The following is a 23,107-nucleotide window of genomic DNA, read 5'->3' as shown; positions in this document are numbered from 1 at the left end:
GAACTGTTGCTGTCCATGTGGTGAATCACCATCAGCAAGACCACCGACCTCCATCTTTGTGACGTGGCCCATCTCTGCCACAGCTCAGCCCATTTGCTGCTGGAACCCCCGGCCACACCTTTGTCACCTTAAAACTCAACCACCCCGATACTCTTCTGCCAGCTTCCAACATTCAATCCTCCAAAGAATTCAAGCTCGCTCAAACTCTGCTGCCTGTTTCCTAACTGGCTTCACATCCTGTTCACCCACCCCCACTGCCCACTTGCCCATTCTGCCCCACATTGGCCGAGCCAGCGATGCCCACATCGCTAGAATGGATATCACAGACCCGGCCATGCTTCAGTTTTTAAATTCTCACCCTAGTTTCCAAATCTCTCCATAGTCTCAACCATGCTTGACTTCCTCCAACTCCACAACCCTCCAAGATCACCGTGTTCCTCCGGGGCGGTTAGCACTGTTGCTTCGCAGCGTCAGGGACCCAGGTTCGATTCCCGGCCCTGGGTCACTGTCCGTGTGGAGTTTGCGCATTCTCCCCGTGTTTGCGTGGGTCTCACCCCCACAACCCAAAGATGGGCAGGGTAGGTGGATTGGCCACACTAAATTGCCCCTTAATTGGGAATAAAAATAATACAATAATTTTTATTGTCACAAGTCGGCTTACATTAACACTGCAATGAAGTTACTGTAAAAAGCCCTGAGTTGCCACATTCCGGCACCTGTTCAGGCACACGGAGGGAGAATTCTGAATGTCCAAATGACTTAACAGCACATCTTTCGGGATTTGTGGGAGGAAACCGGAGCGCCCGGAGGAAACCCACGCAGACACGGGGAGAACGTGCAGGCTCCGCACAGACAGTGACCCAAGCCGGGAATCGAACCTGGGACCCTGGCACTGTGAAGCCATAGTGCTAACCACTATGCTACCATGCTGCCCACGGTACTTAACCAAATAATTGGGGATTCTAAATTTATAAAAATAATAAAATTCTATTCCAAGTTTAATCCTTTTATTGAATCCACAGTAAAGTTAATGTAAGCAGCTGTTGTTATATTCAGCAGGACTTTGAGATTTGCCTAATCTTACTTCTTTCTGTTTTTGCAGAGAAGTACATGGAATTTGATCTCAACGATCAAGGTGACATTGGTGAGTCTCCGTGTCTAGCCGCACACAGAAAGACCTGATAATTCTTTATCAGACTTTGAAATGACATTGCGGGTAATGTAACTATTCCTCCTGCCAGTCTTGCTTCCACTATTCAATGCTTCAAAGTGTGAGAGGTGTAAAGATGCACTTTCACAGACTTCATTAGATACACAAAATTAATTTATTAATATGAAAAACTATACAGCAATGCAGCAGCCAATGGCTGCCCTTCTCTTCCTAAGAGAGGACTCCCAATTGGTCCCCCAACCAGCTGACCCTTACTCTGCTGTGTTGCCCTGAAAGTGACAGTCACCACAAATCACCACATCCCTCCCCCTTTAACCCCTTCATACAATCTTCAATAACTCAATTGCTCAGTCCCAAATTCCAACATAATGTACACGAGTTGGACAATTATAAATCGAGTCTTTGAGGGTTTTATCTGTTTTCTTGTAGAGCAGAAACATTCTGTTGTCTGAACTGCTTCCACAGGATTGACATTAACAGGAACTGCAATAACGGGTACCCCTTCAGGCACAGGCAATTCATTATTACTTGCTTCCATAGAGACATCAATTACGTCTATAACAGGTCGATCAGGCACTTTGGTGCTTAATGGGTTTGAAATATATATATTTTACAAATTTATTAAAGGCAATTCTTTTTTTCCAATTCAGGGGCAATTTAGCGTGGCCAATCCACCTACCCTGCACATCTTTGGGTTGTGGGGGTGAAACCCACGCAGACACGGGGAGAAGGTGCAAACTCCACACGAACAGTGACCCGGGGCCGGGATTCGAACCTGGAACCTCGGCGCCGTGAGGCAGCAGTGCTAGCAACTGTGTCACCGTACTGCCCGGGGATTATTTTTTAATAATGCTTGCAGGCACATATCATCACAATACAGCAAAGACTTGTCTCTTGCCAGTTCTTGCACAGTCTTGGTCTGTGTGAAGGAATAGTCGTGGTGCTCCGTTTCTGGGTCTTGTGTCATGTGATAACGTTTCTTCGCTTTCCAGCAGTTCAATTCAGCATCTTTTTTTATCGTCCGTTTTATTATACTGGTTCTTGTGCTTTTCCGTACACGTGACCATTTCTGCAATCTTGTTCTGGCTCTCAGTTTCCCACTCTGCCCGAATTGCAGATTCTGCTGTCAATTTCAATGTTTTTAATTCTTCAGTTAACATCTGGGGTCTTCTAGGGCGACATGTGGCGCAGTGGTTAGCACTAGGTCTGCGGCGTGAGGACCCGGGTTCGATCCCGGCTCTGGGTCACTGTCCGTGTGGAGTTTGCACATTCTCCCCGTGTCTGTGTGGGTCTCACCCCCCACAACCCAAAGACGTGCAGGTCAGGTGGATTGGCCATGCTAAATTGCCCCTTAATTGAAAAGAAAATAATTGGTACTCTAAAATTTAATACAAATATCTGGGGTCTTCTAATGCATAAAACCAGACAAAATGTGAACATATTGATCAAAGTAGCTGTAGTATTCCAAAGCCCACTTATATCCCCCTGAAATGAAATAACATTTGCAAGTATTCTGATCGGAGATCTTCTTTTGGTGTCTTTCTGAGTTCTTCATTGTCTCCTCTGAGGTCTTCCTTTGCCTCTTCCTTGAGGTCTTTTGTTTATGAACCAATTTTGAGAATTGCCCTCTATCTGGGGTCTTCTCCAATTTTCTTGTCCATAGCCATTCGTTCCTTCTTGTGGTCCCCGCTTTACGTGCATCGCTACTTTAAATACAGTGGGCGGGATTCTCCCAGCGGGAGTCTAAGTGCCGACGCCGGAGTAAAAACCGGAATGTTACTCTGACGTCGGCGCCCGTTCCCAGGCCCCTATTCCCCCTCCGTGGGGCTAGTAGGGGCGTTGTGCAGTTTACGGGGGCGGGGCCTCGGCATGGCATCAGAGACCCGGCGCCGCGTAAAAGACTTGGGTCCCGCGCATGCGCAGTTGGGCCGGCGGCAACTAGCGCATGCACGGTTACCTCGCGGAGCGCTCCAGCCCATCACCAATATGGCGCCAGGGTTCTGGGGCCGGCCGTGGAAGGAAGTAGGCCCTGGGCGGGGGAGAAGCCAGAACGCCGATCGGTGAGCCCCAATCGCGGGCCAGACCCCATCGGAGGCCCCCCTGGGAACAACGCCCCCCCCACAGGCCGCCCCCCCAAGCCTTCGTGACGAGTACCCGCCGGCAGCGACCAGGTGTGGACGGTGCCGGTGGGACTTGGCCGTTTACGCACGGCCATTCGGCCCATCCGGGATGATTCTAAGCGGCTCGGCATGATTTGCGTGGTGCTGGTTTCGGGGGGGGGGTGGGAGAATCGCGTGCGGGTGTCGGGACGGCGTAGTGCGATACACACGGCGCCCCGGCGATTCTCCCACCTGGCGGGGGGGGGGGGGGGGGGGAATACCGTCCATTACTTATTTAAATGCATTGCCAACTTTCTCTCTGGGCAGGATTCTCCGGCCGCGCCAGCCCGGCGACCGGGAATCCTCGTCCGAGGGCCTTTACGTGGTCCGTGTCCCGCCCGTGTCGACCTTGCGCGGAGCAGGGCGGATGAATCCAGCACTCTATGTTTTTCCCGCACTTTTTAAGTTTTGGCACTAACCTGGCTGCTCTTTTTAAAAATAATGTTCAAGAGTTTACTGAAGGAAAGCCCTTTTAGCGATCTTTGGAGTTATATTCTGGCCATTTGGAAAGTCTTTTTTTATTTCTTCTTTCTGATGTGCCGTTTTTGTCAATTTCGCTCAGAGACTCGAGGCCCAAGGAGCTGTTCTTTTTATTTAAAGCGGTATTTTTTGTGTTCTTTTCTTTGAAAGAAACTTTGCAGAAGCTCTGTTCTTTTTTTTTTTACTCACGTCTTTTTTATTTTACAACTTAAAGCCACAGCCCTTGCTTCGTACGGTTATTTTCTCTTGTATTTTTTTCTCCGTACATTTCTAAACCTTTGAGCGCACCGGCCAATTTAGGTTCGTTCTGCGCCTGTCGCCCAGGGTCTGGAATATCTCAATATCTCTCCACAAAGCCTATGGGGATGACCTGATTGATTTCCCTGTGGGGCTCATGGAATACGAGTTCGCCCACTGAGGGATGGAGACCTGACAGCAGCCTGGCTAATTCCACAAGGTAAAAGCAGGCCCAGGAAGGAGACGGCATCTCAGGATTACCCCGGCTGGAACTCGGACTGTTGCTCAGTTGCTGCCTTTCCGAACTGTGAGTAAGAAATAAACTACTTTTGACTCACCTTTTCGGGACTCCTCATTGACTACAGTATTGGCGACGAGGATAAAACGGAACTACAGACGGAGCTGCTCAGACGACGGCCGCTTCTCAACCTAAAGGGGTAAGGTTTGCACTGTTTCAAAAATGCCGCTTTCGATAGATTTGACGCATTGATGCTCAGTGCGTGAAGGGCATTCTACAGGGCGAACGCTATTACTGAGAAGACCGCCAGAGGTGATGCTTTTGACCGCCTATGAGGCCCTTACTTTCAGCATCATAAAGAGCCTAGCCTACCCTGTGACTCCAGAACATAAGACATTTGAGGAATTGGTGATGCTCGTGACAAACCACTATGACGCCAGTCATTGTCCAAAGATACTGAGTTAATACGGTCAAGAGAACCCCAGGGAGTCTGTTACTGAGTTTCTGGCAAGATTATGCAAACTGGCGGAACACTACGACCACAGCCATCCCTACCCAAGATGCTACAAGATCGCCTTGCATGCGGCAAAATAACATGGCAACCCAGCGGAAATTGTTGGTCAAACCGGAGATGGATATAAAAAGGGCCATCGTGATCTTCCTCTGGTGGGAGAGTGTGGAGAAGGGAATCCAGGATCTCCAGGATCGGGGATGGAGGTGAAAAGCGTAGGATGCCTCCCCATTCAGAGGGGCGACGCCCCCTAGGAATGGGACCCCTGGGACCCTGCCCTTGCCTGAACCCCATCACGGCCAGGCACCTGTGGTGAGAGAAACCGTGGGGACCAGCAACGCCAGATCACCCAACAAGCACGACACCCTGATCGAGGGAGGTGCCCACCCAGAGCCAGGACCCTCCACCCAGAGCAGCCTGACAAAGACAAATGCTTGGAGTTGAATTGCATCGCCGCAACACGGGTTTCCCCCCATCAAAATCCCCACTTTCACAGACTTCATTCAAAACACAGCAGGCATTTATTAATTATAAAAAGTGTTCAGCAGGACAGCAGCCACACAGCTGCATTCATCTCCGATATGTCTTCTGCCTCACATAAGACTCCAATTGGTCCCCCAAGCCAGCTGGCCTTTATTCTGCTTAAAGGGACAGTCACCACAAGAAGGTGACATATTCTTTGGCTGTGCCCTGGGCTCATGCTGAAGGTGGGAAGATTCTCCCTGAGCGTGCTGTCAGGTTGTACCTGCATTTTCCTGTCCTATATTTAACTCGTCACTCTGAGTTAACCTTTCCCATTCAGGTGAAACTTTCTTACCCAGAGAGCGGTGAGAATGTTGAACTCAATCTCTCTCTAAATGTCAGAAAGACCAAGGAACTGATCATTGACTTCAGGAAGCGTAGCACGATACACACTCCCATCTGCATCAATGGCTCCGAAGTGGAGATGGTCAATAGCTTTAAGTTCCTGGGGGTCACCATCGCCAACAGTCTGTCCTGGTCCACTCACATTGATGCAACAGTCAAGAAAGCCCAACTACGTCTCTACTTCCTACGGAAGCTAAAGAAATTTGGCATGTCTGCATCGACTCTCACAAACTTCTACAGATGTGCGATAGAGAGCATCCTATCCGGCTGCATCACAGCTCGGTATGGCAACTGCTCATCACACAAGCTTGCCACCCCCACATTGATTCTGTCTACACCTCCCGCTGCCTCAGGAAGGCAGACAGCATTATCAGAGACCCCTCCCACCCAGGCATTGCCTTCTTCCAGACCCTTCCATCAGGCAGAAGGTACAGAAGTCTGAAGACTCGCACATCCAGACATAGGAACAGCTTCTTCCCCACAGCTACCAGACTCCTCAACGACTCCCCCTCGGACTGATCTGTTCCCTGTGGGAACACTATTCACGATGCCCTATGCTGCTCTTGCTCATGTATTTGCTTTGTTTGGCCCCTTGTTCCGCACTGTAACCAATCTCTGTTTGTCGATGTACCATTTGTCAATGTTCTCTGTTGATTATTCTTTTGTCTACTATGTACGTACTGTGTACGTTCCCTCGGCCGCGGAAAAAGGCTTTTCACTGTACTTCGGTACATGTGACAATAAGTATCAATCAATCTCTGCCACAGGGACAGTAGTGTAGATGTGTTTAAGGAGAAAGTGGATAAACACACGAGGGGGAAAGGAAGAGAGGGGAATGGCGATAGGCTGGGATGAAGCAGGGTGGGAGGAGATTCTTGTGGAGCATGTTACCAGCAGAGACCTTTTGGGCCGAATGGTCTGTTTCTGTTCTGGAAATACTGTGTAATATTTGGTAACATATCATCATTCTGGTGTCATTTGCCTCCTTTTTAGAATGGCACCAAAAACAATGAGAGTACTTCACGGGAGGGATTGAAAAATGTTTAGAGAGCTTGACAGGGTCAATACTGAGCAGCTGTTTGCCCAGGCTGGAGGGTCTCGGACACAGGCTCCCAGTAAGCGGGTGATTGTTGAGGACTGAGCTGGGAAGAAATTTCTTCTTGTGAATCTGTCAAATTCTCTGCCCTGAGAAAGCCTGGAATGCTCAGTTGTTGAGTTGGTAGAATAGGTTTGAGGAGCTAAATGCCCCTTTCCTGTTCCGATGTTTCTTATGACCACAGTGAGCTGTGACATGGACCTTCTGTATATTTAACACTGAGATAGATTCTCGATCAGTAAGGGAATCGAGGGTTACGGGGAAAGGGCAGGAAGATGAACATGAGGAATGTCGGATCAGCCATGATCCTATTGAATGGCGGAGCAGGCTCGAGGGGCCGAATGGCTTCCTCCTGTTCCTATTTCTTATGGTCTGTGTGGTAAAACCTTTGATAATTTATTTTAATGAATGTTTTTATTGGGTTTTTGAATAAAGTATATTCACTGTTATGTGCACAAAATAGAATACATGCATATATATATATAGAAGAGAAGGGAACACGCACAAAAAAAACCTAACAACAACAAAAAAAAAAGTTAGAATAAAATAACTGGCAGGGTACTATGTGCTCGCTCAACAACAACAGCTCTGTACAATTGGCAGTATTGTTTTTAGCACATAAGTAGGCATCTGTTTATTGGGGGGGGGAACTGGGGGGGGGGTACATATACATTTGGGCGACAGGGAAACAATTACAGAACAATTACAGAGGGCAATACGCGAATGGATGTGGTGTTGGTGTTGTCGCTTGCTTCTCCCGGACGGTTTTCCCGGACGCTGTCGTCTCGAGATCACCTCCGCTTCAGCCGTTCGTCCCGTCTTTCGCCGAGTTTGTTGTCGTTTCCCGTGCCCTCCTTCCGGCTGGCATTCCCTTGGCTCCCCCCCCCCACCGGCACCTCACTGGTTCCCCTCTATTGTTCCCTGTCTCCTCCCGCTCCCACTTCCCCCCCCCCCCCCCGGGCACCTCACTGGTTCCCCTCTATTCTTCCCTGTCTCCTCCCGCTCCCACTCCCCCCCCCCCCTCTCCTGTGGTTTGCCTTTCTTTTCTCTTAGGTTTCACTGCTATTCCCCCCCCCCCCCACCCCCCACCCACGCCCGCCCCCTTCCTCAACCTTCTCTGCTTTGAAAATAAAACGGATTGGCAACTCCGTTCATGAGGCAGCTGACAGGAATGTCGCAGAGATTTCTGTCTGGGAAAGATTACAGGCTGCAGCTGGCAGGACCGAACCAATCAGCAGCAGTTTCTGAATGATTTTCTTTCTCCTCATTCATTATCGGGATGTGGGTGTCGCCGGCAAACCCGGCGGTTATTGTGGTGCCAACGATGTTGGGAAGGGAGTTTCTCGATTCTGACCCAGTGAGGATGAATTGTTCGTTCACGGTTCAAACACGCAAACCTCATTTGCTGCCGGCTCTCCCTCCTCATCTGTTTCTTGGGTTGATGGGAGGTCTGTGCAATCATCGCACTGGTGGCTGATTGGCATCTGTGGGTAGGAATGCAGCCAATGAACCTCTGCTGTAAGGAGTGAGGCCATTCAGCCCATCCAGAGAAAGCCCCACTCCCCATCATAGGGATGACAATGGAATAGTGTAGATGGGCTTTAGATTGGTTTCACAGGTCGGCGCAACATCGAGGGCCGAAGGGCCTGCACTGCGCTGTAATGTTCTATTGTTCTATTCTATTGTTCCATCGCGACATCCAACCATTCCTCAACCCTCTCGCGGGACCGGGCAGCACGGTGGCGCAGTGGTTAGCACTGCTGCCTCATGACGCCGAGGTCCTAGATTTGATCCCGCCTCTGGGTCACTGTCCGTGTGGGGTTTGCACATTCTCCCCGTGTCTGCGTGGGTTTCGCCCCCTGTGGCGCTAACAATTGTACACAAAGACTCGAGTGAAGTGCAAGAGAGGCTTTATTGCTGTGTGATGCTATTCCTCCGGCGGCAGCTGTAGAATAGGATCTCAGTGAAGCTAGCGCATATTTATACACAAGCTCCCTGTGGGCGGAGCTAGCCGGCAGGGGCTTACCGGAGGAACCTGTATTACAGGTACAGGCATACATCCCCCTACTGCAAGTACACATATCTACAGTGGTTATATCACCACGACTCACAACCCAAAAAGGATGTGCAGGGTAGGTGGATTGGCCACGCCAAATTGCCCCTTAATTGGAAAAAAATTATTGGACACTCTAGATTTATTTTTTAAAACTCTCTCTCGGTATTTTACCCACAATGCCTGTCTGAGTCTCTCTGGAGACAGCAATTCCCAATCCTGGCTTCTCATTAGCTGATGTTGATGGCTTCAACTTGGGATTGGTAACTTCACTGCCCCCTCACTTCAAGATTGAGAGGTTCACTGTGGTAAATGTAGAGAAGATGTGGGGAGACCAAAACTATCTGAAACAAATAGAAATTAGTCCCAAATAAATCCCATCGGGAATTCAGAAAAACGTCTTTATCCAGCGAGTGGTGAGACTGTGGAACGTGCTACCACAGGGAGCGGTTGAGGTGAATGGTATTGATGTATTTATAGGGAACCTGGGTAAAGAGGGAAAAGAGTAGAAGGGTAGGTGAGGTGAAGAGGGATGGGAGGAGGCCCATGTGGAACGTAGGCGAAGGCCAGTTGTTCAGAGAGCCTGTTGCCGTGCTGTTGACTCCACATAACCCTGAGCAATATGGCTGCCACCATTTTGAAAGGGACCTGCCATAGGCTGCCCTGAGCTCCTGCCCTGTCTCAGGCAAGACTCAGAGTGATGCTCAGCTGGCGAATGGAGGCCACATCTTGAGGATCAGTTCAGTGTTGGGGTAAGCAGAGGTAACAGCGAGATGGTGAGCTCTGGGCTGAATTGCCTCCCCCTCCACCCCTGGCAGTCAATGTGTGAAGTCTGCCAGTGACATTGTGTTGTGGGTATTAATAGTAATGTTATAATAATAGTAATGTTAACAGTAATAATAGTAATATTAACAATAATAATGTAATATTAACATTAATATTATTAGTAATAATATGAATATTAATCGTAATATTAATAGTAATATTTACAGTAATAATAATGGTGATATGAATAGTAATAATAGTAGAAATATTAGTAGTAATATTAACAGTAATAATAATGGTAATATTAATAGTAATACATATTGAACATAGAACATAGTGCAGAAGGAGGCCATTCGGCCCATCGAGACTGCATCAAACCACTTAAGCCCTCACTTCCACCCTACCCCCGTAACCCAATAACCCCATCTAACCTTCTTGGTCACTGAGGGCAATTTATCATGGCCAAGGGCAGCACGGTGGCCTAGTGGTTAGCACAACCGCCTCACGGCGCTGAGGTCCCAGGTTCGAATCCCGGCTCTGGGTCACTGTCCATGTGCAGTTTGCACGTTCTCCCCGTGTCTGCGTGGGTTTCGCCCCCACAACCCAAAAGATGTGCAGGATAGGTGGATTGGCCACGCTAAAATTGCCCCTTAATTGGAAAAAATAATTGGGTAATCTAAATTTTTTTTTAAATAAAAAAAATTAAAAATTTATCATGGCCAATCCACCTAACCTGCACGTCTTTGGGCTGTGGGAGGAAACCGGAGCACCCGGAGGAAACCCACGCAGACACAGGGAGAAGGTGCAGGCTCCGCACAGACAGTGACCCAGCGGGGAATCGAACCTGGGACCCTGGCGCTGTGAAGCCACAGTCCTATCCACTTGTGCTGCCCATAGTAATATTAACAGTAATAATAATAGTGATATTCATAGTAATAATAGTGATATTAATAGTAATAATAGTTATATTAATAGTAATAATAGTTATATTAATAGTAATAATAGTTATATTAATAGTAATAATAATAGTGATATTAATAGTAATAATAGTGATATTAATAGTAATAATAATAGTGATATTAATAGTAATAATAGTGATATTAATAGTAATAATAGTTATATTAATAGTAATAATAATAGTTATATTAATAGTAATAATAGTTATATTAATAGTAATAATAATAGTTATATTAATAGTAATTATCCTCTGTCCCACCCATTCAGACCTCATGAGTCTGAAACAGATGCTGGAGAAACTCGGAGTTGCCAAGACCCACCTGGAGGTGAAGAAGATGATTGCCGAAGTAACCGGTGGCAGCAGTGAGACCATCTCCTACCGTGACTTTGTCACCATGATGCTGGGCAAACGCTCTGCGGTTCTCAGATTGTGAGTGATGGCACCCCCTCAAACTGGTGACTCTTACCCAGGCCAGCTTCACCCAGTGCAGTCCCTTTGCAATGCATGTTATGGAAGGAATCTGGAGCAACAACAATTTGTACTTGCATAGCGCCTTTAACATAACGAAGCACAGCAAGGTGCTTCGCATGAATGTTATAATACAGAGTATCACACTGAGCCTGATGAGGCAATATTAGGAATTAGCCAAAATCTTGGTCAAGGAGGTTGGTTTTAAGGAGCACCTTCAAGACAGAGAGTGAGATGGAGAGGGAATTCCAGAACTCCCAACCACCGAAGGCAGTGCCGCCAATGTTGGCGTGATTAAAGCCAGATTTGCTGAAGAGGCCAGAATTAGATGAGTGAGGAGATCTCAGAGGGTTGCGGAGCTCGAGGAGATTGGGAAGAAGGGGGAAGAGCGAGACCATGGAGAGATTTGAAAACAAGGATTAGAGTTTTAAAATCAGGATGTTGCTTGACCAGGAACCAGGGTAGGTCAGTGATCACCGAGTTGTCAGGGGAACGGGTCCTGATGTGAAGTTACTGAGTTGACAGAGGAATGGGTCCTGATGTGAAGTTACTGAGTTGACAGGGGAACGGGTCCTGATGTGAATTTACCGAGTTGACAGGGGAATGGGTCCTGATGTGAATTTACGGAGTTGACAGGGGAATGGGTCCTGATGTGAAGTTACTGAGTTGACAGGGGAATGGGTCCTGATGTGAATTTACGGAGTTGACAGGGGAATGGGTCGTGGAGTTGTGAGAAAAATGGGTCCTAATGTGCAGGTTAGGTGGGTTTATGGAGATAGGTCAGCGGAGTGGGCTTACGTAGGGCACTCTTTCAGACTTGATGGGCTGAATGGCCTCCTTCTGCACTGGAGAAAATCTATGGTTCAATGGTTGATGTGAATACAGGGAGCTGATCAAGAAATGGACCTTGGTGCAGGTTAAGACACGGGTAGCAGAGTTTTAAATGACCTCAAGTTTACCCCTAGGTTTTTGTCCTTGGTGACTCAGTCCATGCTTACTTTAAGATTTGATCTAATCTTCTCTTCAGATATTCCGACCTTCAATGTATTTTGTGCTCTTTCCCCCTTCACTAGAATCTATTCAGAAGGAACTGTGAGAAAAGGGAAACAGATTCAGAACAGAACGAAGAAGCGAAAATGAATGGAAGGAAAGTGATTGTTAAAAAATGATTCCTGGCCATAGAGGGAATATTTGAAAGTCTTGATTCCATAGAGAGGCAAAACGATATCCTGTAAAATGCAGCTTCTCGATGTAGGTTAACAATGGAAGTGGGAAATGTCGGTACACTGCAAGGTGCAGGTGGAGTAACCTCAGTGAAAGAGAATGAAATCGAAGAGAGGTGGGGGCCAATACTTTAACTGGTTAACAGGAACAAAGACAGAAGAGGTGGCCGCAACTCAAGAAATATTGGGGTAGATTCTCCGCTGCCCCCCACCGGTAGCGGAGTTCCCGATGTGGTGGGGAATCACGCATCGGGCAAAAATCGGGATGGCCACCCGATGCTCCGGTCTCCCGCTGGCCCTGGCAGCGAGCTACAAGCCCCCCCCCCCCTCCCCGCCACCAGTAGGGTGATACCGATGGGTCATTTGAATCCATTTGCATCTAATTAGCAGGCTGGACACCCGATTTTCCACGCTTCTCTGACGCTGGGGCCCTCTGGGCTGGGGTTCATGCAGGCCTGGATTGGTGGAAACATTTTCCAGCATGGCCCCAGTGTGTTGGACTTCGGGGTGGGTCAAGTGGGTAAGTATTTAATGTAAGTGCCTCCAAAGTCCATCAGAGGGCCCCCCCCCCAAAACACAAATCCTGCCCATCCCCATTAGACCCCCTATCAGTGACCCCCATAATACCACCATATCAGAGACCCCATATTAAAGACCCCATATAAGAGACCCCCCCCCCATCAGAAACTCCCCATACCAGACACCCCCCAATCAAAGACCCCCTTATCAGAGACCCCCCTATCAGAGACCCCAATCTCAGTGACCTCCAGCCATCAGTTATACCTAGCTGGAAGGTAAAGGGCAATACAGGCAAAAACAGTAAAAATCCATTGCTTATTCACTTACCTGTTCCTTACCCCTGCTGCCTCAGACAGAATTGTAGAAAACAACTGTTGTAACTTCATAACACATCGCAAGACTTTAAACCCCCTCATATTCTTTGATCTGTGAGGCTTCTATTCATTTTCAAAGTGAAATACTTTTTAAAAAATGTTTCCAATTAAGGAACAATTTAGCATGGCCAATCCACCCATTCTGTTTGATGTTCTGACATCTTCCTCATTCTCCAGAACCAAGTCATGTCCTTCCATCGTCGTTGGAGAAGCAACATACATGATTTGAGAAATCTGGTGTGGCCACATTCTACCCGTGCTCCATTAACTTGATTCAGATTTGTTTTTTTGTGCTTTCTGTAATTATGAGTTCCACCTAAACTATTTGTCCTGGGTGTGACAGGTTTTTATCTAATGGTGCAATGAGGCTAGTTGGTTGGGTAAGATGCAGCGAGATTCTCTGCTCGCCACAGAGAAACACAGACTAACTGTGGCAGCTCTCACGCTCAACACCCGCCATGTTCTGAGGCAGCAACGCCATCGCTGACTCCCGGGTACCCTCAGTGTCCAAGAAGGTTAGGTGGGATTACTGGGTTACGGGAAAGGAGTGGAGGTGTGGGCTTAATGGGGGTGCTCTTTCCAAGGGCTGGTGCAGACTCAATGGGCTGAATGGCCTCCTTCTGCACTGTAAATTCTCTGATTCAATGCTTAGTTGGACCTCACCTGTGATCCTACACTTGGCCCTGGGGATTAAGAGGGGTGGTTGGGGAAGGTTTAGGAATTCTGAATTTGGGGAAAACTGTTGGTGTGTTTCAGGAAAGGGTGGCGAGAGTTTGAAATCAGCAGTGAGTTGATGGGAACCATTGTGACGGGCAGGATCTGAAGGAAACTGTTTGATGTTTGTGGTTTTCACACAGCAGCTTAAAGCAGACTTGGAAACCTCTCATAGCAGAGAGCTAGCATGTGATTTAAAAGGAGCCCCAGGGTGTGTGGCTACTCACCTGTTGTCACATCGCATCATCTGAATTTTAAAATACTCACCTTGGTGTTCAAATTCCGCCGAGGTGCCGCCTACAGCATATCTCTGTAACCTTCCCGACAATACTGGGTTCGCTGGATTCCTCCGTTTCCGATGCCCAGTCCTCAGTTCTGAAACTCCTTCCCAAAATTTCTCGACGTCGCTCCCTCCTCATTTAAGATGCCGCTTAAAGCTTACCTCTTTGGTCAAGTGTTTTACCATCTGCCCTCATTTCTCCCTATCTGACAGGATGTCACATTTTGTTCGCCAGCTGCTCTTGTGAAGCACCTTGGGATGTTTCGCCATGTTAAACCTGCTGTTGAATTGCAAGACTCCGGTTTCTCTCCCACAGTCCAAAGATATACGGGGTAGGTGGATTGGCCATGCTAAATTGCCCCTTAGTGTCCAGGGAAGTGAAGGTTAGGTTATGGGGTTGCAGGGATAGGGTGGGATGTGGATTGGTGCAGAGTCGATGGGCCGAATGGCCTCCTTCTGCACTGTAGGAATTCTATGGAAGACGTTATTTGTGGAATCTTACTGTGCACATATTAACTATTACCTTTACTAAACATCAAAAATGTCCACATGTAAAAAGTACTTCAATACGATGTGCCGAGGTGGGTAAATGTCCTGTAGAAACGCACATTCCTTCTGTCTTATGTCCTATGAAATGAATGTTGCTAAGATTGACTGTCTTCGAGGGTGGTAGAGGCAGGTTCAATGGGAATTCAAAAAGGGAATTGGACTGCCTCCTGACGTTTCTCATTGGGAGAGTCAGCGCAGAATGGGCAGAATGGCCACCTTCTCAAGAGCTATCGCTGTAATCAAACGTAGCCGAACCTCTCTGTCGGCTTTGGTGATTTGATTTTATTGCAAATTAAGCCAACATTCCAGTTGGTGTGATTTAGTAGCTGGCCGTTTTGGAGACTGCTCGTCTCCATTTCCAGTCCCCAGATTGATGTGGTTTTCTTTGTCATTTGTCACTCAGAGTGGATTCGCTGGTATTTGAACCGAGGGAGAAGCTGCTGATCAATGTTTGAGTTTTATTGACTGTTGTAGCTTAAATATTTTACATAATATTTAAAGCACAGTATCAGGCCATTCTGCCCATCTGCGCTATGATTGTATTTATTCTCCAAACACGCCTCTTCCCAACTCTCTCCAGCTCGCTCTATCAACATGTCTGTTTATCCACCTTCCCCTTATATGTATCGCTCAGGGCAGCACGGTGGCACAGTGGTTAGCACTGTTGCCTCATGGCGCCGACGTCCCAGGTTCGATTCCAGCTCTGGGTCACTGTCCGTGTGGAGTTTGCACATTCTCCCCGTGTCTGCGTGGGTTTCGCCCCCACAACCCAAAGATGTGCAGGGTAGGTGGATTGCCCACGCTAAATTGCCCCTTAATTGGAAAAAATTAATTGGGTAATCTAAATTTCTAAAAAAAAAGAAAAATATCTCCTCTCTTCACCACATCTATCCCCTGTGGTAGCGAGTTCTACAATTATAATAATAATCTTTTATTGTCACAAGTATGAAGTTACTGTGAAAAGCCCCTAGTCGCCACATTCCGGCGCCTGTTCGGGTAACGAGCCGGCACGGGAATTGAACCCGTGCTGCTGGTCTCGTTCTGCATTACAAACCAGCTGTCTAGCCCACTGTGCTAAACCAACCCTCTGGGGAAAGACGATTTTCCTGAGTTCCTGATTGGATTTGTTTATGACCATCTTATCTTGATGCTCCCTCGTTCTAGTCTTGACCACAAGTTGAAACATCTTGGACGAGATTCTCCAGAGCCCGACACCGAAATCGAGAACGGTGTTCGGGCAGAGAATGGCTCCCGACACCGAAATTGGGGCAGGCACCGGTTTGACCCGGTTGCCGATTCTCCACCCTCTCCAAATCGGCATCATCAGGCCGCGCCCTGCGCGAAGCCTCCGATGGGTCGAGTCCCCGACGGCGCGGGCCATGTGTGGCCCCAGCGGTCGGGAGCCTAGCGTGGCGGCTGCAGACAGTGTCCAGCGCCCCACACTCGGCCGACATCCGTGCCGCTGGCCTGGGGGCTTCTGCTTGGGCTGGGAGGAGTGGTGGGGGGGCCAGGGTGGGCTGTGGGGCCAGGGTGGGCGGGTACACGGTCCAGCACGACCGATGCCATGTTTTCCGGCGCGACAGGTGGGGGCGTAGCCGTGCGCGACTGCAGCTTGTCAGCCCTGCGCATGCGCGGCTCGGGACCCGCTGATTCTCCGGCCTTTTCCCGCCCGATCCGCTGATTCTCCGGCCTTTTCCCGCCCGATCCGCAGATGTTCCGCGCGCCGCCGGTGCTAGCCCCACACCGTGTACCGGAATCGGTGAGGGATTCCCGACAATTTTCCCATTGTGGTGCCGGCATTTAGCCTCAGAAACGGAGAATCCAGCCCCCTTGTCTACATCTTCCCGATCAAACCCCTTCGTAATGTTAACGAGCTCCATTCGGTCACCCATCACTTTTCTCCTTTCGACCGAGTCTTTCCTGCTCGGTTTAGCCTCTCAACTCTGGTATTACTTTAGCAAAAAATTTTTTTTGCCCTTCCTCCAGTGACCCAATATCCTTTTTGCAATATGGGGAGAGCAGACATGTTCACAACATTCGATGTGTCTGTGTGTGTGTGTGTGGGGGGGGGGGGGGGTAAGAAAACTTTATCCTCATCAGTCTGTAACTGAGCTCTTTGTGTGGCCACCAGGCAAGCGGACGGTATTTAATATTCTGCCCAGGTTTACGGGTGGACCCTGAGGTTTGGAATGTAAAGATTGATGAGTGAGAGCCGTGAGGAGAGGCTGCTCGCAGCGGCCTTTGGAACAGAGGCAGCTGTATCCACCCCTTTCTCGGGAAAGCAGTGACGTCACCACCTTCATTCTCGGCTGCCCACCTTAAACCTACACACGCTGCATTTAAATAGGAGTGACATTGCTAAAGAATGCACAGCATTGAATGCCTTTTTGTGGGCTTTTGCAGTGTGCAAGCTTGTCAATTCAGCTCATTGTGTGGGGGCTGCATTGACTGTGTGTGAGCACTTGTCCTGGGGCCATTCACAGGGGCTAATGCTGATCTTGTATTTCAGCTCCAACTCCATGGAGTGCGCGCTCTCTGCTCCAGGGGGTTTCAGAGATTACTAACTGCACAGCTCTCCTGAATCAGCAGCAATTTCCTGTTTTACACAAGAAATTGAAAGCCTCAAGCTTGCTTGTAATATCCTGGGGCAGTGTGGATGGGGTGCACAGTCCGATCCCATGACTTGTGGTGATAATCAGTGCATAGTACCCTCCCTTGACTTTGTGATGAATTCAGTGCACACTCCAATCCCATCACGGTGTGCTGATGATCAGTGCACAGTCCGATCCCATGGCGGTGTGCTGATGTTAATACAGTCTAATCCCAGGACTTTATGGTGAGATTCAGTTCACAGTCTGACCTTTGCAAAATTTCTATATTTGTAAATAAAACTTTGAAAATGCTCTCTGACCCTCCCGCTCACTGTGATCGTGCTCTCTGACCCTCCCGCTCACTGTGGCCGTGCTCTCTGACCCTCCTGCTAACTATGATCGTGCTCTCTGACCCTCCTGCTAACTATGATCGTGCTCTCTGACACTCCCACTCACTGTGATCGTGCTCTCTGACCCTCCCGCTCACTGTGATCGTGCTCTCTGACCCTCCCGCTCACTATGATCGTGCTCTCTGACCCTCCCGCTCACTGTGACCGTGCTCTCTGACCCTCCTGCTCACTATGATCATGCTCTCTGACTCTCCCGCTCACTGTAATCGTGCTCTCTGACTCTCCCACTCACTGTGTTCGTGCTCTCTGACCCTCCCGCTCACTGTGATCGTGCTCTCTGACCCTCCTGCTCACTATGATCGTGCTCTCTGACCCTACCGCTCACTGTAATCGTGCTCTCTGACACTCCCGCTCACTGTCATTGTGCTCTCTGACTCTCCCGCTCACTGTAATCGTGCTCTCTGACCCCTCCCGCTCACTAGATCGTGCTCTCTGACCCTCCCGCTCACTGTGACCGTGCTCTCTGACCCTCCCGCTCACTGTGATCGTGCTCTCTGACCCTCCCGCTCACTGTGATCGTGCTCTCTGACTCTCCCACTCACTGTGTTCGTGCTCTCTGACCCTCCCGCTCACTGTGATCGTGCTCTCTGACCCTCCTGCTCACTATGATCGTGCTCTCTGACCCTACCGCTCACTGTAATCGTGCTCTCTGACACTCCCGCTCACTGTGGTTGTGCTCTCTGACCCTCCCGCTCACTGTGATCGTGATCTCTGACCTGTTCACTGTGACCGTGCTCTCTGACCCTCCCGCTCACTGTGATCGTGATATCTGACCCTCCTGCTCACTGTGACCGTGCTCTCTGACCCTCCCACTCACTATGATCGTGCTCTCTGACCATCCCGCTCACTGTGGTTGCGCTCCCTGACCCTCCCGCTCACTGTGATTGTGCTCCCTGACCCTCCCGCTCACTATGATCGTGCTCTCTGACCATCCCGCTCACTGTGATCGTGCTCTCTAACCCTCCTGCTCACTGTGACCGTGCTCTCTGACCCTCCCGCTCACTGTGATCGTGATCTCTGACCCTCCTGCTCACTGTGACCGTGCTCTCTGACCCTCCCGCTCACTATGATCGTGCTCTCTGACCATCCCGCTCACTGTGGTTGCGATCCCTGACCCTCCCGCTCACTGTGATCGTGCTCCCTGACCAACCCGCTCACTATGATCGTGCTCTCTGACCCTCCCTCTTACTGTGACCGTGCTCTCTGACCCTCCCTCTTACTGTGATCGTGCTCTCTGACCCTCCCGGTCACTGTGATTGTGTTCTCTGACTCTCCCACTCACTGTGATCGTGCTCTCTGACCCTCCCACTCACTATGATCGTGCTCTCTGACCCTCCCGCTCACTGTGATCGTGCTCCCTGACCCTCCCGCTCACTATGATCGAGGGCTTTGGAGATGAACAGTGAGAAGAAGGAAGCAACCTGACCAATGAGAGCAGCTTTGAGCATAAAGGCCAAGGGGGGTCAAACTAGAGAGATCCCGAGCGGGAAGTTCAGGGATTGGGACAGTCAGGTAATAATAATAATAACTGAGGGAGAATTCAGCATGTTCAATTCACCTAACAGCACGTCTTTCTGGACTTGTGGGAGGAAACCGGAGCGCCCGGAGAAAACCCACACAGACACGGGGAGAACGTGCAGACTCCACACAGACAGTGACCCAAGCCGGGAATCGAACCTGGGACCCTGGCCCTGTGAGGCAGGAATGCTAACCACTGTGCTACCGTGCTACCCTCCAGGAGCATTGAGGAGTGTGAGGGTCAGGAAGTGTGAGGGTCAGGAAGTGTGAGGGTCAGGGAGTGTGAGGGTCAGGGAGTGTTCAGGTCAGGGAGTGTTCTGGTCATGGAGTGTTCTGGTCAGGGAGTGTTCACGTCAGGGAGTGTTCACGTCAGGGAGTGTTCACGTCAGGGAGTGTTCACGTCAGGGAGTGTTCAGGTCACGAAGTGTGAGGGTCACGGAGTGTTCAGGTCAGGGAGTGTTCAGGTCAGGGAGTGTTCAGGTCAGGGAGTGTTCAGGTCAGGGAGTGTTCAGGTCAGGGAGTGTTCAGGTCAGGGAGTGTTCAGGTCAGGGAGTGTTCAGGTCAGGGAGTGTTCAGGTCAGGGAGTGTTCAGGTCAGGGAGTGTTCAGGTCAGGGAGTGTTCAGGTCAGGGAGTGTTCAGGTCACGAAGTGTGAGGGTCACGGAGTGTGAGGGTCGGGGAGTGTGAGGGTCGGGGAGTGTGAGGGTCAGGGAGTGTGAGGGTCAGGGAGTGTGAGGGTCAGGGAGTGTGAGGGTCAGGGAGTGTGAGGGTCAGGGAGTGTGAGGGTCAGGGAGTGGGAGATTAAGGTCCAGGAGGATTGGGGAGTGGGAGGGACAGGAGCAGGAGGATTGGGGAGCGCAGGGGGGTGTCACGGAGACGAGGAGGTCATTCCAAAGTGGCACCAGGTGGATCACGTGACCCAACAGGACACCTGACATGACACAAGATTAATTTGAATCCAGACTGCTGGTTGTGAATGCCAGCCCCACTGGAAACATGATGTTAAATCGAAATGACACTGAATGGTGCCACTTCCTTTAGACCCATTCAGAGAATTTGTTTTAAAACTATTGAAGACATGAAACTTTTAGAGCTAAAACCATTCTGTTTTTTTTTGCAGGATCATGATGTTTGAAGGAAGGAGCGATGGAAATGGTTCGAAACCTGCAGGCCCTCCTGCTAAGAGGGACATCTCTAGCCTCCCATGACCACGGGCGCTGTCATGGTGCCTGTCCTGGTTTGTAAATAGTTCCGTCTGATGTTTCATCCTGGCCATGGCGGGAGAGGGAGGAATGGGTCTGGAGGAATGGGATCGCTGTCAGTGAAAACTATGCGCAGTACGCTGGGTCTTTCTCCTCGCTATGCCACCCTGAGGTTTGTAGGAAGGGAGCAGAGGTTTTATTCTATATCTCCCCAGTAGAACCTGCTGACTAATCCTCGGTGAAAATCCAGTGCTGCCATTTTGGTGGAAAGGTGGCATGAAGGTGTCAGCTGTGTCCATGTGAGACACGCACTCTAATCCTAACCCTAACCCAATATTTACCCACTGACCAACCAAATTTACCTGGCCACGATCACGTTGCCGTGTGTGGGATCTTGCCATGCACAAATTGGCTGCCACTTTTCCGACATCACAACAGTGACCACAATTCCGAATGACCTCATTCGGCGGTAAAGCATTTCTGGGTGTTTTGGGCTGGGGGTAGGCCTCTATAGAAGGAGAGTATTGAACTGTTTCCAAACTCAGGTGATACATTTCCCGTTGAATTCCCTGACTCCGCCACCCTCTGCCCATTGCCTGCTGCTGGGCTTCCTGTGGTAACTGAAGCTGTGGGAGGATGAACCAGACAGAATACAACTCCAGTTTTACTTTTAGTGGGCAATGCAGAAACACGCCATTCGGCCCATCTGGTCCATGTTGGAGCTGTACGTTTACACTCCATTGTGAGCCTCTTTGTCAAACTCTCTCAATATTTCCCTGCCTCCTCGTGTATTTATCCAGCATTGATGCCAATCATCTCAACCACTCCGTGTGGGAGCAGGTTCCACATTCTCCGCAGTCCCTGGGTCAAGAGGTAATTCCCCGATTGAATGAATAAGTGACGGCCACTCGTCCTGGTCTTCCCCACAAATGGAAACATGTCCCTCCCCAATCAAACTCTTTCTAAAAACCCCTGTCAGGGTGTCTCTTAACCTCCTCTTTTTCAGAGAAAACCTTTTCAACCTTTCCCGAGTTTGACCCTCAGTTCCGCTCTCATCCTTGTCGATGTTTTTGCCAGTGCTTCGATATTCTTTGAGATCTGAGCGATTTGGTTCAGGGTGTTGTCAATCCCTCTCCGTTTGACCCGCGTGCCTTTCAGTTCTTTGATGTAAAATTTGTTCCAATCTCTCCTAACTTCAGCGATTTTTGCCGTGGCAAATATATTTTAACCAACTCCATTACATAGCTGTGCAATGAATGGAAACCTTTGCGTGATGATTTCAATCCTCGGGTGCAGTGGAAATGGTCGGGTGATTCATTTTATGGTTATTAATAAAATAATCTGACTTTTGTACATCTTCAGATATGCAATAAATGATTTGTAAACAAGGGTGTGTCCGTCTCTCCTTTCCAGGGTGGATATTTTAAACAGTCCAGCTTTTATTTCCCGTACCGGCCTCCCCGAGCAGGTGCCGGAATGTGGCGACTAGGGGCTTTTCACAGTAACTTCATCTCAACCCTACTACAATAAGCGAGTTTCATTTAATTTCATTTCTTTCTTTTTTTTAAAAATAATTTTTATTGAAATTTTTACAAAATACAAAATATAAACATCGTAACTCTATTAACAACCACCCACGGTAACACCCCATTAACAATACCCCCCCCCCCCAGCTTCAAGAGCAACTTCAAACAAAAGGAAAGAACAAAAACAAAACCAAAAAAAACCAAAAGAGCACCCAGACAACGAAAGGGAAAGAGATAGCACCCTCCACAAACCCATGTGCACAGTTCTCCCTCCCCCCAATCCTTACCCCCCCGGGTTGCTGCTGCTGTCGGCCTATTTCCCTACCGTTCCGCCAGGAAGTCCAGGAAAGGCTGCCACCGCCTGAAGAACCCTTGTACTGATCCCCTCAGGGCAAATTTCACCCTCTCCAATTTAATGAACCCCGCCATATCATTGATCCAGGCCTCCACGCTTGGGGGCCTCGCATCCTTCCACTGAAGAAGAATCCACCGCCGGGCTACTAGGGACGCAAAGGCCAGGACCCCGGCCTCTATCGCCTCCTGCACTCCCGGCTCCACTGCCACCCCAAATATCGCGAGTCCCCAGCCTGGCTTGACCCTGGATCCCACCACCTTCGACACCGTCCTTGCTACCCCCTTCCAAAACTCCCCCAGCGCTGGGCACGCCCAAAACATATGGCCGTGGTTCGCTGGGCTCCCCGAGCACCTAGCACACCTCGTCCCAGTCATGTGGGCCCTATGCAGCACCTTGAACTGTATGAGGCTAAGCCTCGCACAGGAAGAGGAGGAATTCACTCTCTCCAGGGCATCCGCCAACGTCCCCTCCTCAATCTCCTCACCCAGCTCCTCTTCCCATTTACCCTTCAGTTCCTCCACCGAGGCCTCGTCTACCTCCTGCATTATCCGGTATATGTCCGAAATCCTCCCTCTTCCGACCCACACCCCCGAGAGCACCCTGTCCCGTACCCCCTGTGGGGGCAACAAGGGGAACCCCTCCATCTGCCGCCTGGCAAACGCCCTAACCTGCATGTACTGAAACATGTTCCCCGGGGGGAGCCCAAACTTCCCCTCTAACTCCCCCAAACTCGCGAACCTCCCCTCCACAAACAGGTCCCTCAACCTCCTAACCCCTGCCCTGTGCCAGCCCAGAAATCCGCCATCAATGCTCCCTGGGACAAACCGATGGTTCCCCGTATCGG

General features: G+C 49.6%; 1 protein-coding gene across 1 annotated transcript in view; it reads left to right on the top strand.

The window, feature by feature from the left end:
• aif1l (allograft inflammatory factor 1-like) overlaps nt 1–21,770 on the top strand; it is a 36,303-nt gene extending 14,533 nt beyond the window's left edge. Inside the window, exons 4-6 of the mRNA XM_038782123.1 lie at nt 1,103–1,144; nt 10,802–10,964; nt 20,301–21,770. Of these exons, the coding sequence (XP_038638051.1) occupies nt 1,103–1,144; nt 10,802–10,964; nt 20,301–20,388 (293 nt within the window). The 3' untranslated portion in view covers nt 20,389–21,770. The remainder of the gene's footprint in view (nt 1–1,102; nt 1,145–10,801; nt 10,965–20,300) is intronic.
• The last annotated feature ends 1,337 nt before the right edge of the window (nt 21,771–23,107 follow it).

This window comes from Scyliorhinus canicula, chromosome 21 (assembly GCF_902713615.1).
Source record: "Scyliorhinus canicula chromosome 21, sScyCan1.1, whole genome shotgun sequence".
NCBI classification, from domain to species: Eukaryota; Metazoa; Chordata; class Chondrichthyes; order Carcharhiniformes; family Scyliorhinidae; genus Scyliorhinus; species Scyliorhinus canicula.
This window is presented reverse-complemented; position numbering and strand designations above follow the sequence as displayed.